We start from the raw sequence: 17412 nt of genomic DNA on the forward strand, positions 1-17412 counted from the left end.
CTCGGAGCCGCGATATCGGCGTGCCTTCAATGTTCCTTTAGTTTTCTTTATACCGTCTTTTTGTATATTCCATTACTTACTTCAATTGTATCAACCCTAATCAAGGTGTTAGTCCGTTTAGCTGTGAAACATCCAATGGACGGCCAGGAAGAATCTATGTCCCTGCTTATCTTTTTTACTTATTTTTAAAATTTCGGGAGAGTGTCCCGGACGTTATCATGTCAGTTCCCCCATTCTGTGCTGGATGTCGTCCGTATTTTTATTTATCGTGCAATAATGGTCGGGCGATTACATTGAAACATTATAAGGACTCGATGAATACCTGATAAATGGAGCTGTAGAGTTTTTGGCAAGCAGCCAAACATCTCTCCGGCCTGCGACACCTCTGATGCTCGTTCGTGTACTTTTTTTTTTTTTTTCGTACTTCCCTGTGACGTGTTGCAGTCGTGCAGCGGGGCTGTCTTGTTTATATAGCTGGGCGCAGCGCACTCACACAGCACCTCTCACCACGATGATGTAACGTAAGTTAAATCCGTGTCACTATTTTAATGGCTGGTCACACTCCAGCTGACTAGGTGGAGCCAGTCCGCACTGGCGCAGTGCGAATAAGCAATAAGTGCCGAATTCACAAAGTCTTTGTGTTCGTAAGGCATGTTTGCCATTGCCGGCCTCATCACTAATGAATGCGCAACATTATGACTGGTTGGCACGTGTTCTTTTCGAATAAGTCGAGCGAAAAACTTATTTGTGCTTTTTTTTTTCAGGCTGTGGGTAAATAGGTACGTCCTGCGTATCCTTCAACTTTTTACAGGTACGTTAAAAGGAACGAGCAGTATTTTTTTTTTTTTTTGCGAAGCTCTCCTGTGCCCGGTGGTTACTAAAAACGCGAGGTGACGTCATCGCTACTACTTCGGCGCATGCACGGCTAGACAACGCGGGCGGCGTCGGCAGCAGCTCTGTGCGTTGCCTTGTTGGTGCTGCTACAGTTTCTTTCTCTATCTCACTCTCATTTTCTCTTTTACTCTCCCGTGCATTGCGCGTGCCGCGCGCATGCTCCCCTTCCCTCTCCATAACGTCCCATGTCAAGGCAACATGTGCACGGCATGGAGAGGAGGCGAGGCACACGCCGCTCCGCAAGGTGGTTGCTAGGCAACGCAATGACGTCATAGCTCGGCGAGGTTTGCGGCAGCAGACGACACTTTTTACGGTTAGCTAGAATAGCTTCGCTGTTAAAACCAGCTGCTTTCTTCTTTCGGGATTTTACCGTGCCAAAACAAGTTCTTATTATGAGGCACGACGCCGTAGTGGAGGGCTCCGGATTAATTTTGACCACCTGGGGTTCTTTAACGTGGCACTACAACGCAAGCAAACGGGCACCTGTGCTGCTCTCAGAGCTGCACAGTAGTCTGCACGCGCTCGTGTTCGGCTTGCTCTCGTGCCACTGCTCCCGCGTTCGTCGTCATCGCTGCTTCCACAGCTGGCTGCGTTGCCGCCAATCATTCCAGCGTAGAATTTCACTTCTCTTCTATTGTCCGGAATGGAGAGACCACGTTACGGGGCATGAGCGATTGCTTAAGTGGGTATGAGCCGTTCATTGTCTTACGTAACGGACAGATTTACTTTTGAAGAAATTTCATGGAAATCCATCCAGAATGAACGCGCTCGGGAAAGGGCTTCTTCGCGGACGTGGTCGATATGCCTGAGGGCTTTCCGAAGTCCAGGCTAAACGTCATTTGAAGAGCCGCGAATCCCGAGTTGCGGGAGCGTCATGTTGAGGCCGAACGTCAGCGTCGTCTAGCCCTCCAGGAATGGGGAAAAAACGCTAGCGCCAACTTCCTCGGTGCAACGGCCAGGTTTCAACGCGAGTTTCTCAACCAGAACTTCGAGCCAGCTGCAGTGCGTGTGACCGGTTGTGGTTTGAGCGCAACGTGGACTCGTCAGTGCCATTCGTTCCAAGGAACACCGAAGAAACACACAACAAGCTTCACCTACCCCCATTTCCTCGACAGGGGAAGGGCTACTCATTTTTCTGCATGTCCTAACATTGTTCTGTTCTTTTTCTTTTACAAAATAAATGCTGGAGTAAATTGACTTGACTTGCTGGGCACTAGGCGACGAGGCACATACGATGCGAAAAAACAAACCAAGAAACAGAGCGGATGAAAGTGACAACCTTGCACAGAAAAGTTAAACTGTAGCACTCTCTTTTGTCGCCTTGCTTAGATAACCGTAAGAGCTGATTTCCACAAAGTAGTCCTCTTCATTCATCAGTTCCCTCTCCATCGTGTCGTAGTCGTAACTTTCGTTCGTGCCGCCATGCTCGACTGGGATCACGTCAGCAGGAACCAGGTCGTGCAGTTTGTCTGTGTTGTAGCCCAACAGCCGTATCTAGAAAACACACGAAATCTCATTCAGGAGAGGATGGTTTGTACACCTACGTGAAAAACGCCCGGATTCCTTGCGGTTAAATATTATACAGATCCAATGTACATTCTCGAATCTATGTCAAGTGAAGCTTTCTTAAAGTGGTTATTTAGAGGCTACAAAAATGCTCATACAAAACTGACACTCGTTCAGCAGCGACGTAGCTAGCACGGTGTCTGCTCGGCAAACCCGCAAAACGCGGAAGCCCCCTACCACGCGACCCACGTGATCCATGAGACCACAAATCACACTACCTCCGGAATCAACCCACTTTTTATAACGCCATCTCCGGCATCAGCCCAGTTTACTATTGCGCTAGCTCCAGGGCCGGTCCACATTCCTCTGCAAGAAGCCGACCGAGCAGACACGCCCATCCCTAAGAAATAAGACATAGAAAGCGACACTTTAATAAAAAAAATTGTGTGCTTGGAAGGTGTATTTTTGTTGCAGTGAGTACATTTATTAGATTAGATTCTGGGGTTTTACGTGCCAAAACCACGATCTGATTGTGAGGTACGCCGCAGTGGCGGACACCGGACTAATTTTAACCACCTGGGGTTCTATAACGTGCACCCAATGCCTCACACACGGGCGCTTTTGCATTTCGCCCCCATCGAAATGCGGCCGGGATAGTTGATCCCGCGACCTCGTGCTTAGCAGCGTAAAGCCAAAGCCACTAGAGAGAGAGAGAGAGAGGTTTATTTGAAGACAGGCAGAGAGGTCGGCTTGAGCGTTAGTGTGCTCTGGCCTGCTACTCTACACTAGGGAAGGGGGGGGGGGGGGGGGGGGGGATAAGAAGAGCGATGAATGATGATGATAAGATTAGGAGGTGCGTATATACATGTTCATCACGTTGAGGTCATACCACCAAAGCCACTAAGCAACCACGGTGGGTGTGGGTATATTTACGCACCGTTTCTGGTTTTAGCTTACAATTCTGTGGAGAAAAGAGCTGGCCACCGGCATGCGTGAAGAGTATACAGTACGAATGCGGCTACATATAAGCCGATTCGTTAAGGGTGCTGTCCTGTGTGAGAGCTATTCGTCAATACGACAGCATCAGGCAGCAACAGCAGCAGCAGTAGGTAGCATCAGCAGCAACAGTAAGCAACAGCAGCAGCAGCCGCCGCCAATTCCGCGGCGGCGGCGGTCAGCAGAGTCTGGGACGGTTCACCTAGAACTATAGAACATAGAACGTAGACTACCAGTCCGACACAACTTGTGGCCACCTTCGGTTTCGCCGGACACTTCACATCATTCGGATTGGCCTGTAACAGCGCCACCTTACATATTCAAGACAACGTTGCGTACACACATACAGGCTTCGTCAAAAGAGGCGAAACCGCTGCGACTACAAGTTTCGCTGAGTCGTGGCTGCATTGCCTTGAGGCCTTCTACTGGTGGTGCTTGAGATATGTGGAGCGTGGGGACGAGCGTTCACTTTTCAACCTGCAACTCTGCTGCAGTGCCCGTGCAAGATAACGCCGTCTGTACGCCCGTAAGTCAGCAGTCAACGTTGGGTGCAGTTTCATCACCTCTTTTAACAAACACTACACACATACATTCACTAAGGAATTGGCGGGGAAACAGAGATATGTGGTTCACAAGGACGGCTTGGTGGGCAAGTTCACTCCGTCCCCGTCTGTGTGCGCTGTTACTCCCTTAAGAGTTATACGGGCTAATTCTTGCGTTTCTTCCGGTTATTTGTAGGGATAATACAAAGAAAAGGAGATAATTAATGGCCCGATGGAAAACATAATTTCCTTGAGCTTTTCTTCGACGCATTTCAGGTGGTCTCTTCTGTAATGCAATATAACCGAAAGAGCTATTTAAAAGGGCGTAACCCCGCCATCACTGAAAATTGCAGCACTGTTCCGGAATGACAATATAGCATTACAATTATACTGTTGTAATTTTGATTTCATGGGCCAAACGCTCAAACCCATTTTGTTTCTGGAATGTCATGACGCCCAGAAGCGCATATTTTACGCGCAGCAAATGCATCGCAAATACTACAAAAACATAATAGAGACGAAGAAACACTTCTTCGGTACTTACCCTTTCTACCAGTTTGGCCTTCAAAAAGCGCCTGGAAATGGCGTACAAGAGATCAAATATTGCTGGATGGTTGATAATGTATATTGCCTTGATCCGCAGAGGGAAACAGTCCTGCAAGAATTGAACACACTTTAACGGTCATTTACGCAATAAACGTTCTAGGAAATCTACGACGAAAACATGAATTGCTAGCTCTCGAGAACACCTTCTTCTCTAATATTGAAACAAGGCCATCAACTAGTTAGAAATATTATCCACTAAATTAAAGGCCACTATCAAGGATTATCATTTTTTTATATAAACCAACACATTTACCTCAGCAGCGCTTCCCCCTGCCATTCCTCCATGGATTAATTTCCCCAAACGCGTTAGTTGCAAGGACTAACCCGGAAAGGTTTCGGCAGTCATTCTTAACAATAAGTTACGAACGACTAGTTTTAAAAATCCCAGAGCTCCGTCATCGCCTTGTCGAGAGAGGGCACGACGTCACATTTCCGTAGCTTCCAAGCCACTGCGGCGTAATGGGCAACGAACATACCGATGAAGTTGCTCGATTTACTCATGAAGACTGCGTGCAGGAACCAATCCCACTGTCAAGAACAGATGCAGCAGCGAAACTTCGAGTGCTTGCAAATGGTGCCACGCAATCGTTGTGGAACTCGCCTAGTTTCCAGCACGCACGTCTGCATCGACTGGACCCCCTGTCTTCGACTTCGACCTCCGCCTGGACTTACCCCGACCTGAGACAACGGTACTTTACCGACAGTGGCTTGACGTCACTTTTATAAAATCCATTGCTCTCCGCATCAAAAGGGAAAATATCGTTGCGTTTGACCACTGCAGCAGCGAGGAAAACTATCGAACACGTTCTTTGTTGTTGTCCCAGAGACAGCGCATACAGGCAGTTACTCGCTACAGACAGTTACTCGCTACCGCGCTGGCGCGTCTTAACGACCGGCCGCTTTTGGAGCAGACTGTTCTGTAACGCCGGCCTATACAGTCGTTACACCACAAGTCAGCCAAGGCACTCTTGAAATTTTTGCGTTCCATTGGCCTATTGGAGAGACTATAGTTCTCACAGACGTTCCCAACCTCCTCTATTTTTTATGGTGACTTTGCTTTTTCTCTCCGCTATTCTTGCAATTGCCTTTACCCTTCCCCCAGAGCAGGGTAGCAAACCAGAATCTTTTCGAGTTAAGCTCCCTGCTTTTCCCACCCCGTTTATCTCTCTCTCTCTCTCTCTCTCTAAGTCCACGTTATCATTTTCAGCGTTTCTTTTTTTTTTTTGTGCATTACGGTACTATTTTCCCACCATCTGGTATGATTCGTGATTGTGTTTTCTACGTTCTTTTTGCTTTTGTTTGGTTGCCTGGCAGTGACATGTGCAGTCAGTTTTTATGTTGTATTTCTTACTGGTGTTGCTTATAGTTTGTTTCCACAGTTTCAATCTTCCCTTAATTTTGTGTACTTTTTGTGTTATATTTTACTATTTTTATCTGTATAACTTGTTCGAAGGCCCCTTACCCAATGCCCAATGAAGAAGCCCTGTAATTTCACCTAAATAAATACTATAAATAAATCTGTACTAGACACGCCTATACATTCGAAAATGCGTCCAGAACTACGCTAAAAAAATACATCGCTTCTACTAGCAATTGACCTTCCAAGCTAATTTTCGTGTACTATTTCGTAATTGTAAATCATTGTAAACGATCGTAAACATTCGTAAACAATCCCTATGACATCGAAGCTTTTGGCTCCTTGCACAAACACTCTGATTTCGGGCCGCTTCTCGCCGATGCTTCTGCAATCTATAGATATTTTTATGTCGAGAGAGGGTGGGGAAGAAGGGGGAGAGGGCAGGTTAGTGCTCACCTTGTCCCCTCCCCTTTTCTTATTTCTATTTTGCGCTAAGTGGCCATAGGCTTAACGGACTGAAATTGTTCTGTATGAACCGACCAGCTTAGCAACACGTGCTACTGATTTACATGTCGAGAATCACGTCCTATTTTGCATTTAACAAGCTGGGCAATGGTTCGTCGGCAGTGCCAAGCAGTAATGCTCGTTTCCACGTGGCCACTTTTACTCCCGGATCGTGGTGAGTTCGGTGTGGTAAGCGCGCGCTTCCCGCCTTGCTTGCCGGAGTTGCACCACCGATTTTCTTGGAGCGCGGCTGGGGGCAATGAAAATCAGCTCCGGGATGGTGCGCCCAACCCGGGAGGAATGGTAGGTGGCCCTGCGTGGTTGCTCGGACCTTCAGGCCCAAAAGACCTTGGTTCGGAGGGCTAAGCTGGCGGATGGTACCAATGGGGTCCCGGAATAGGGACTCCACCCATTGCGAAGCCCCCTGAGGGCTCCACCTCTCTTTTTGTTTTCAATAAAGGCTTTCAAGCAAGCAAGCAAGCCCCGCTGATCGAGGGTGAATCAACGCACAAGAGCGCCTCGGTGTGCACTGGTGCGGTTGATTGAGGATGCTAAGAGACAGCTTTATCCGTGACCATCTTTTAGTCCAAGCCACGTTCGAGACAAAGCATCGCACACCCACCATGGCGGCATTCCCGAGGCAACACAGTGCTTGTCAGGAAACTCGCATAGACGGTCGTGCCGCATTTCCCTTCAGGTAGTATTGTAAGAAACTTATGAATGCCGCGAAAGAAAAAAAGAAAGAAACTTTCATTTTCAGCAAATAATTTGCGCTCTCTAATGCCCGCTTTAGGGAGTGACCTTTCGCGACTGCATGATCTAACAATTTGCCAGATTCACTACTGCATTCAAAGAAAGTATTTACGTTGCCACTGTAGTGGTAACAATTTTAACCACCACCATGCAAAAAAAATTTTTTTGAAAATTATTACACTGACCTGTAGAAGCCTGATCAACTTTCGAATGGCAGAAGGCGTGTAGTGGGCCAGATGATAGGCGCCAAGGCCCGTATAATCTACTACGACCACCACGCCCTTGTCTTGGCACTCTCTTTGGAGAAGGAGGTGGACACCAAATACTACTAGCACCCTGAAGAAATCGTTGATCGAACAAACATCGGTGCTCCAGGCGCCTGGTGATAGAGCATGGAAGTGCACAACGTTTTGTTATGTGTTCGCGACCTGAGGCTTACGTGGTCAAAATAAGAGGAAGTGAAAACCAAATTGAAGCGAACGCAAGGAAAGCATATTGCAACATTGTTTTTTCTGAGACCCTTTGTTCAATAGGTTGGTTGCATATTGCCTTCAGTCTTTTTCAAAATTAACTAGGAAGCGATTACGTAGCATATTCACCCTATATTGATTGATATAGGACGTTGTATTGACACAGACAACGAAAAGTAACCATTAAGTGTATTTAGAATACCGCAACATTTCGCACAAATTCAGACTGCAGTGTCGAAATGGAACCCCCCCCCCCCCTTTCACAATGTTGCATGTACATCTTTATGCTGATACAAATAAAAGTAAATTTCACCGTAATAAACGTGAGGAGATGGTTACTTTGTCCACGTACATGCAGGCGCTGTTTCTACCACCTTACAGATGCATTTAAGCAAAAATTAAGTTATTCACGTTCGTAACATACCAGTCAGAAATAAGAACCTAAATGAAAAGAGGCTACGTCCCTGATCAGTGTTCAGGTCTCGGGATCAAATACTACGAAGCATGGTGCAAACATGGTAGAAGACGTATGCGAACACGATGCATTTTAAATTTCAGAGTATTAGTGGTGCTGCATTAATGATCCCTTTCACATTCAAAATCATGCGCGAAAGTTTTACGGAGCTTACCAAACTTCAGCATTAGAACTGTCCTTCCTTTTGAGTCTGTGTGGCGAGACACTGTCAAGAGCCGGTGCTTACGGCAGGCGCTTTCGAAGGGGATACGGGAAGGGCTCAGGTCATCAAATATTTCGGGGTTGTCCCGCCGGGCCTTGAAGTAGTTGGTGATATTCTTGAAAGCGCGGTCGGCGTCAAACTTTCGGGCTCGTAGAAAGATGAGCAGCCAGTCGTCCGTTGGGCAGTGTAGCAGGGGTTCACCTGGTCGGTGAAATGTGGTTACAAAGCGAAACTTTCCTTCACTGTCAGTGAGTGCCGCTCACACAACGTGAGCTTCGTTGAGTGAGAAGAGCGTCCTAACACCATAAAAACACGAAATAAAATTGGCTGAGGTTTAACACTTGTAAACCTAGTTATCGCGAGCGAAAGGTCTGTTTGGCTTGGTTTTGCAAAGACTATGCACAGAGTGTTTCATTAATGCATGCTTCCTTGCTCGGTAAGCGTCTCTATAGCGTGCTAATCTACCCTCCCTTTGCCCCGGTGTTCCAGCAGTCGACTTTGCCTTTGCTTGAAATTTCGCAGCCTGCCGTCTAGCTATATCTACTGGAGGATTGCATTCAGCCTGTCGCTTGAGCTGAAGCGCACGCACAGACAGCCTCGCCGGCGCGCCATCCATGGCCAGACTGAGCGACTATAAGCGGTGAGGCTCCGAGCGAGCGCAGCTGCTACGCCTCTCCGCAGCGGATCACCTGGCGTGACGTCACCCCTGCCACAACTGCGCTCCGGCGGCTCCCACTCCGGTGGCTCAAGGTCAGTGCGACGCGATGAATGACCTTGCGAGACATAGCGTAGTAGAGCTTTCGCTCTAATAACCAGATGCATTGAATACTTCAGCGAAATGAAGTCCTGCACTCCTTAGAGACGACGGCAGTTCTGGCAACTCATTTTGCTGGAGTAGCTCCTTCTGCAGCATACAAGTCCAATTTTCGAGAATTATATCATTCCCCGAAGGAGTAAGGTTATTCCGTCCCCAGTCAGAACAAAATCGTCAGCGACGGTCACCATAAGGGTTGACATAGCCCACTTAATCTGCGCTTGTAGGCTATCTATTCTAGAAAGAACAGCCTTAATCTTCGCACTGAACATTCATCAATGACTGTCATCTCTTGAGCTAAGACACGTCCTTGACCCGTGTACTAACGCCACCTGTGCGTCTCGCGCAACGACGACACTCTTAAGCTTCCTCAGAGGCACTAGCCTCAACGAGATACCCTATGGTTTGTCGAGTGTAGTTACTTATGTCTTGTATAGACGGTTTCATGCTCGCGATAACAGCAGCGAGCGTGCCGCCCCAAAGAAACTTCCGGTCACGTGCCTTATCAGTCTGCTCTGTTTTAACGCATGGTTGCTTGTTTGCCAGTTACATTTAGCAGCTACGTCAGTAAGCAAAACGGGAAGCCGTGCAGGGCCTATGTTTGTAATCAGTGAAAAGGTCTATATGTGTCGTGAACTGTGTATATCATTTAATTTTTCATCGTACCCATCTGGAGTAGCGTGCCACGCGTGCTGCCGGCCAAAACTCTCCAGTATTTAATAAACAGCCTCTCTCTATCTCTTAATGATGGTCGAACAAGAGATGTCTCTGCCGCCAACGTTTCGACAAATCGACCTGTATTCGCGAAGACTTGTATTTGAAAAGTTTTCTTGTCGAAACGTTGGCTCCCGATACATCGCTTGTTCGACCACTATTTGTAGCTTCAAAGTCACCATTTTTCAGTCAAATTGAACGTTTCAATCATAATGAGCATACTCAAATGGAGACGGAGAGGGGACCGAGGAGTGTAGGTGAACGCTGTAAAAAAAAAAAAACGAAATGTGACCCACGCTGCTTCTTGAGTAAAAAGAAACGTTGCCAGCCATCTCTTCGTTTCTAAGCGGCCTCATTTTCCACTTGGTGGAAAGGCCACAGGGTGCGTTGATAACACGGGTGAATAACCCGAATTCTTCTGTGGCTGACTAGTTACAACAAAACTAAGCACCACAAAACATATAGTTGTCGAAAAGAAAAAAAAATTACTTCCGGTGAAAGAGGTCGAGAAGGAACTACATCAAAGCTATACATTTGGCTGAAACATACATTTAGAACAAGTACTCTATTCTTGGCCATTGTTTCACACCAGATCTTTGTAATCTGTCGTCTTGTTCTGTCTTCCTTGTTTCTTTTCCTTCTCCTGTCCTTCAATATCTACGTCTCTATCTCCTCCTTCCTCAAAAGTAGATAACCGTTGTGCCTCTTCAGGTGGCAGTTGTCAGCCTGCTTTTGTCGCCTTTTCCTCGCCGGTAATTGAGTACAAAAGCTGTTTATTTCTTGTTTTTTTATAATACATATTTTTACTCGTATGTGGCAGATAGCACAATCCCAATCCTTGAACTGAATTGCTCGAAGATGAGGGCATTACTTGCACCAGAGATCAAAATGCGTAACCGATAAATAACAAATAACGATAAGTAACTATACGTCACATATTGCGATTTACGAATTCTAGCTGGTGAGCTTGCAAAGCATATCTACTTGGAACGAATTATGAGAATAATCTATTTTTATCATAGAATAAAGTTTCTTCTCTCTCTCTCTTCTCTCTCTTTCTCTCTCTCTCTCTCTCGTAGTATAGCACCGGTTGGCAAGACATGCGCCGTCAAAATTACGGTAAAAATGCACAGTTCTTTCACTTACTTTTTATGAAAATACCGTTTTATGCATTGTAGGACGAACGCAACTGGAACGTCATTTTATTTTGTCGCACACATCGGAAAGGAATGGCTCGAAATTGGTGTCATCTAGAGAATCTACTCCAGATAGATACGCTTTGCGAACTCACGGGCTACAGTTGATAAATTGCAATAGGTACCGTAAGATAATTAGTTCAAAGCTTAGTCAGTGTAATTTCTTGAGTTGTTTGATTGCGCGTTTTGATTTCTCGGGCAAGTAATGTCCGCCTCTTCGTGTAATTCAGTTCAAGGATCAGAATTATATCTCCCACGTGCCATTTAAAAAAAATGTGTATAGACCAGTAAGACTAAAAAAAAAAACACCTGGTTTGTTTCAATACCAAACAATAATAATGCAAAATGCTTGCAAATAATAACGCACGACAGTAAGCTTACGTCCGGCAGATGTGCTTACCCAAAATCTGTTCACGCAGTCGATTCAGAGCCTCTTCCTTGGCATTTGCGTTTTCGGCCAGGTCGTCATGTGCGAGGTCTACAGACGACATCGACCGGGCGACGGCTTCAACTATGACCGGGCTCTTCTCATCCGCCATGGCGAAAAGCAATGCCTGGGAGGGGCAGAAAAAAAATGATTCAGAACCATCGCACACCTTGGAATCAGTCCGCATTGTTACAATCGGGTAAGTCAAGAAAACGGAGCCAGCAGTGAAGGGGAAAAAAAAAGGAGGAAGAAAACTTCCGGCAGAATCTTGCCTAACTCCACCGTGGCAAGGCGACAAGAAATTAGCACGTGAATACGCGAGTGTTGAGGAACGGTCTTATGCGGTCCTCGTCTCTGTGACATTTCCCTCGTTTTGTTCAATCGTGCTCCACGTATGACATACGATTAGCTTCAACTGTTGATAGGGGTTGGGTAATATAGCTCGGAACTATAAAGCCTCTGCTTTGAGAAGAAGCTTTAGCGTGGCGCGACTTTCTAGTAGACTCAAACACTGCGCAAAGCGCAGAAATACTCCCACTACAGAGAATCCCCGAGCCGATTTGAACGAAATTTGTTACATTTAAGAAACAAAGCTAAGTTGTAATCCGCATAAACTTCATCTTGGAGTCTCGGATGCTATTTAAAAAAAATTATTTGCCTCAAATTGGTGTTTTTGAAAGAAAATTTTACGAACTTTACGGCTTGGTGTCTCCGCACTGAAAATTGATATCTCAATTTAGTACTGCATCTGTAAGGTTGTCTAAATCGATTTATTAATTCATATTAAACGAAATTATTAGACTGTTTGCAGGATCTTTGGAAAAAGTTCTATAAACATGCTACTCATGTATTTCACTGTGGTGTAAAATATAACGATTTCGTGCACTTTCAGTGTCGCAACAGTCGAAGTTTACAGAATTTTGATATCGTCTTTTTTTGTTTTTTTTTGTTTTTCGCTCAGTTACAAGGCGAAAGATCACTGTTTTATTTGTTTTCCTTAGGTCTTAATTCACAGCTGTTGTAAAAAAGCAATTTGTTAATGGGTCAGTTTTGCTCTAAATATTCGATAGACTATAACCTATTTTTCTTATTAAACTGCAACAAACCTAATCAAAATCAGCCTTCTGGATAACAAGCCAAAACGAGTTCTCCGTCATTGTGTATTTAGATAAGAGCTTTGGACGTAAAGCTTCCTCAATTTCAAAGGTCGTCAACGTCCACTTGCACACACTTCATAATAAATAACAAAAATCCGCCATCATAGAAAGCACGGCTCGTATTCACAGAACTTACGCTAGAATTGTTCCTAAGAGAAAACTATTGGAGACTATAAGACAGTGGAGAAATTGTGCAATTCGTGAATTATGAAAACGAGCAAAAGAAACGGCACTGAAATTAATACAAATGCGAGTGGCATACAGTGAATTCACGAAGGACTTAGAGTACATCAAATTTGAGCAAAATATAAATAAAAGACACACCGGACGTAACGTTATCGCCAACGGCCCCTGCATTTTGCGTGAACCATTGGCAGGTTCAGTTGCGCCGTCAGTTTTAGCCTCTGTACATTTATTAAATTGTCGATAAGAAAAAAAACATATTTTCAACGATCCTGAACACGCACAACACAGGAGGTGCGGAAGCATGTAGAGGTGCTTTTCGAACTGCATAATGGCTTTTTGTATGGCCCAGACACGTGGAATCACTTGTGTGTTGGTATGGCCGGGAGTTATCTTCTCGAAAGTCTACCCTTTCCTTATCACAGTGACTGATAGTAACGGCCTACACGCTACCTTCCTGCGAACACAATCGACCGTCAATTGTGCGACATTTTTTATATTTCATATCCAGAGACGATCTCTCTATAATTCATTAGGAGGACTGCCCGACCGGCCATTGCCTTTGAACAAGGTGCTGAAGCTCTGAAGAAGCACCTCTTCGTCGATTCGAAAAAAAACAGTTGAAGGCGTTCTTTCCCGTTTTTTTTTCTTCTTTGTTTTAGGAACTGGTCTGCGCAGAGAGATTTGGTTGCTAGAGCGAGAAGGTGTATATGCAAGAGAAAATCTGAGAGTTCGGCGTGATCTACCGTGTTCTAGCCTGCTAGTCAGCGTTGCAGTAAAGAGGAATGAGAACAAAAGGAGAGGGAGAATTATGATGATAAGGAGAATCTTTAGCTCGAGGCCAATCCGATTTCCTGATTCAGATACATGTGAAAGGCAGAAATGCTCTCACGAGACAACCACTGCACCTATTTGAATAAAGTGTTTGTTACATTTGAGAAAGGAGAGAAATGTTTAAAATTTTAATAACGGTATAAAGCACAATCTTAATTAAGCACCTCGAATTTATTTTTTACGATGATTACCGAAAATCAGTAACCATATAAAACAATGAGAAACGACCCTAATCCCTGACTTAGGGGTCTGCTAGTGGCAATCGCACCTCGGCGTTCGTGTACCCTGGTGTAGGGTGGGAAATGAAACTCGGAGGAGGGAGCGAATGAAACTGGCGGGAAACCGCCACGCACAGAGGAGCAGGTGAGGGAGCGAAGGAGGGCGAGGAGGGCGCAACGCGCAGCCCCCTAGTGGACGGCGCACGAAGCGCACCTTACGCGTCCCCTCGCCGCTGACGTGAGAGCATGTAACAAGCGCCCGCGCGCAGCTGGCGCGCGCAAGCGAGCGACGGAGCAGGTGCGCGCCGGGAGAGGGGAAGCCAGAGAGGAGGGAGTGGCGTCACCTTTCCGCAATGTTAGGCAGGCGTTAAGTCTGTGTCAGGTGGTGTGTAACTCTAATTATCTTGTTTTTGCTTTAATTAGCAACAAGCGCGTACCCGTGGTTTAACTATAACGTCACTAATGACGTCAATTTTGGTCTTGGCATTTCACAGGAACCTGTTCTGATGTGGTGGGTATCTAACGTGTACAATGGGCTTTGGTGTGCGGTAATTAAACTTTCCTTAATTGCTTCTAATTATTCCTGACACTTAATTAGCTCTTTACTGTACTAAACCTGTGCTCTGATGTCATATTGTCGCAACGCTGCGCGTCTGAGCCAGAGAAAGAAGAGGTAGAGTGGGGGCGCGTGAGCTCGGCTGTACTCCGCACCGGCTGGGCCTTCCCTGTGGCTTCCTCCCGTACCTCGTTTCAATTTGTAAATAAACATCTTTCGTAACATCTTTGGTGGAGGTATGTCTGTGACTGTGCACACGCAGCACAGTCACAGCGTAAGCTGGTGGAGCGGCTCAAGAGTAGCTCCAATTTGGGCACCACGCACAACAGGGTCTTCGCGGCAGTCTGTTCGCCTCGTTTTGACGAGAACGATCTGAACTGTCCGCCCGGCGTCGACGGCGAGCTGCGGCTTGTAATGCTCTCTGCACAGCAGTCTTCTGAGCCCGATCAAGCCTTACCACTGCAACTTCCATGTCGGGCGCGCCGCGTTTGCAGGCACCTTAACTAGATGGCGCCACCATACTGGCGGAGGCTCGGCAGCTCGGGAGCGCGTTGATCGCGCGCCTCGTCTGAATCGCATATCGTCGTCTGCGCCTGCGGACGCGGCGTTTGCAGGTATCTTACCTAGATGGCGCCACCATACTGGCGGAGGCTCGAGTCGTCTCCCCCTGCGTTTGCCTTTTAGGGTATTTTCCGCGGCTCGATAGCGAGCGCTTGCGTGGCTCAGTGGTAGAGTATCCGGCTCCCACGCAGCGGGCGCGGGTTCGATCCCGGCGGGAATCGGGTACTTTTTTCGCGTTTCCGGCGATAGCGATTACGCGGCGGACGCCGCCGGCGGCGGCATCATCACGACCGAGAACGGCTGTTGGAATAAGCCCATAACAGCTTACGCTGTAAAAAAGTAGGCGAGCGGTAACAATTCCGTATCGCAATCGGTAGGTTGACAGTTCGAGTCCAGATTGCACGGATATTTTATAAACGTCTCGTAAAACACATCGGGATTACTTCGGTGGATGTCCGAAAGGCTAGCGTAGTGATAGACTAAAATATATCGTGGCAAAAAGAAAATATAGTGTACATTTTGGTAAAACACACATTAGGGGAAAAAGGTGCAATTTCGAAAAAAAATCGCCCTTTCAAATATGTGTAAGAGGGTGAGTTATAGGCACAAGAGAAAAACACCCTTAAGGATGAATATATTCTTAATGTGTAGTTAACACTTTCAGGCTTTTTTTATTATCTATTTGTGGGGCCTTAGTTAACGGCTGAACTATATAAAGCCGCATCATAAGTTGCAATCTGTCGGCCAACTTTGAAGCGTGTTTCTACCGCGTTATGGCTGGTGTGTCGGAACTGCAAGCGCTTCAGAATAAATGTTCCCGTAGTTTTCGGCATATACAAAACATCGCAAGTTCTGACTCAAACATGCAAACCGTCTTTCGAGTCCGACAGGATGCGCGTGAAACATGTATATGGCGAAAGGAACCTTTTGTTCAGCCTAAACCTCTCAATCACCGTGTAACCCTAATGCTTCAACTGTTTCTTTCTGAACTGATAACTGCTATTCTGAACCGATATACTTATTTTCGGTTCAGGATTGATTCAGGTTAGGGCACACTCCAAGAATATCAATTCGAGCACGGCTTTATTTTGGGTTAGGGTACGGTTTTCGTTTCAGTTTAAAGTTCTATTCGACACCCTGCTGTCAAGCGTACATTGGCTGAAGGAGCTGTTATCTTGAGAAAGATCTCGCTATCGAGAAGAGGGGCGTTCTTCTGTAGTAGAGGGAAAGAAAACGAAACGTACCGATGTGATCTCCGTGACTTTGGGTCACCTGTAAGCCGAACATCCAATATTTCACCAATGTGATTGCAGCACCTTGGCAGTATACGAGGTGCTACCCAAAAGTTCCAGGAATTGAGTCGTAAAAAATTAAGTGTTGACCATAACGCCTAATCAGCACTGTCTCTTTGAAAGTACTCCCCTTGAGCATGTATACACCGATACCTGTGTTTCTGCCGCAATTTCATGCGTTAGTGGAGCTCTCCGGGCGACAGTGTGTTGAGGACCGCCTGCGATTTCGACTGGATCTCTTCAACAGTGTGAAGCCGACGTCCTTTCAGCCTCAACTTCAACTTTGGGAACAAGAAAAAGTCCCAAGGGGCGAGGTCAGGTGAATAGGACTTCCCATTCCCACAAACTTGACGTGCATTTTTCGGCCGCTGGGAATTTGGCGACTTCCATTGTGATGACCGCTTTTTGGTTTGAGGATCGTAGCCATAAACCCATGGCTCATCCCCGGTTATTACACTGGAGAAGAATGTGGGATAGTCTCTGACTTGTTGCTTCAGTTCCGTGCACAGAAACACGGTGCAGCTTCTGTTCGTCACTGAGCAGTCTTGGCACGAATTTTGCAGAAATGCGCCTCATGTTGAAAACATCCGACAAAATTCGCTGAACTGTGCCGTACAATTGTCTTACAATGTCGCACCCATCCTTTATTTATAGTTAGCCTGCGATTTCCAAGGATAGCCTTATGAACTTCCGCTATCGTTTCCGGAATTGTGCTCGTTGACGGGCGTCCAGAACGTTCATCGTCGTCAACACACATTCGACCCTCTTTGAAGCGTTTATGCCATAAGAACGTCCTACTTTGGCTCATGGCGTCGACTCCAGAAGAGTCCTCTAGCATACAATGAGTTTCTGCCGTAGTTTTGCCAAGTTTAAAACAAAACTTGGTGCAAATTCTTCACTTCTTGAAGTATATGCCATATTGGTTGCTAAGAAATAGCTTTGAAGTGCGCTATAGCACTATATGTTGCACTATAGGTTGCACTATAGCTTCGAAGTGCGCTCAGTTAACGCAGTGTCTGCTCTACCGCTAAAACCGAGCCAGACGTGTCTGCGTCGTTTCACTGCAGCGCAATTATAAGCAGCTGGTTTTCTTTTCTCGCGTCCTTGCACGCGATAAGCACACTCTCGCTTCATGCCCTTGATGATCTGGTTCTT

The 17412-nt window shown here is 46.3% G+C and overlaps 1 protein-coding gene across 1 annotated transcript in view; it reads right to left on the reverse strand.

Annotated features, from left to right (window-relative positions):
- Nucleotides 1–2139: 2139 nt before the first annotated feature.
- LOC119448656 (uncharacterized) overlaps nucleotides 2140–17412 on the reverse strand; it is a 56336-nt gene continuing 41063 nt past the window's right edge. The window contains exons 8-12 of the mRNA XM_037711886.2: nucleotides 11430–11583; nucleotides 8258–8506; nucleotides 7344–7537; nucleotides 4483–4593; nucleotides 2140–2388 (exon numbers count right to left, since the gene is read on the reverse strand). Of these exons, the coding sequence (XP_037567814.1) occupies nucleotides 2188–2388; nucleotides 4483–4593; nucleotides 7344–7537; nucleotides 8258–8506; nucleotides 11430–11583 (909 nt within the window). The 3' untranslated portion in view covers nucleotides 2140–2187. The remainder of the gene's footprint in view (nucleotides 2389–4482; nucleotides 4594–7343; nucleotides 7538–8257; nucleotides 8507–11429; nucleotides 11584–17412) is intronic.

Source organism: Dermacentor silvarum, chromosome 4, assembly GCF_013339745.2.
Source record: "Dermacentor silvarum isolate Dsil-2018 chromosome 4, BIME_Dsil_1.4, whole genome shotgun sequence".
NCBI lineage: Eukaryota > Metazoa > Arthropoda > Arachnida > Ixodida > Ixodidae > Dermacentor > Dermacentor silvarum.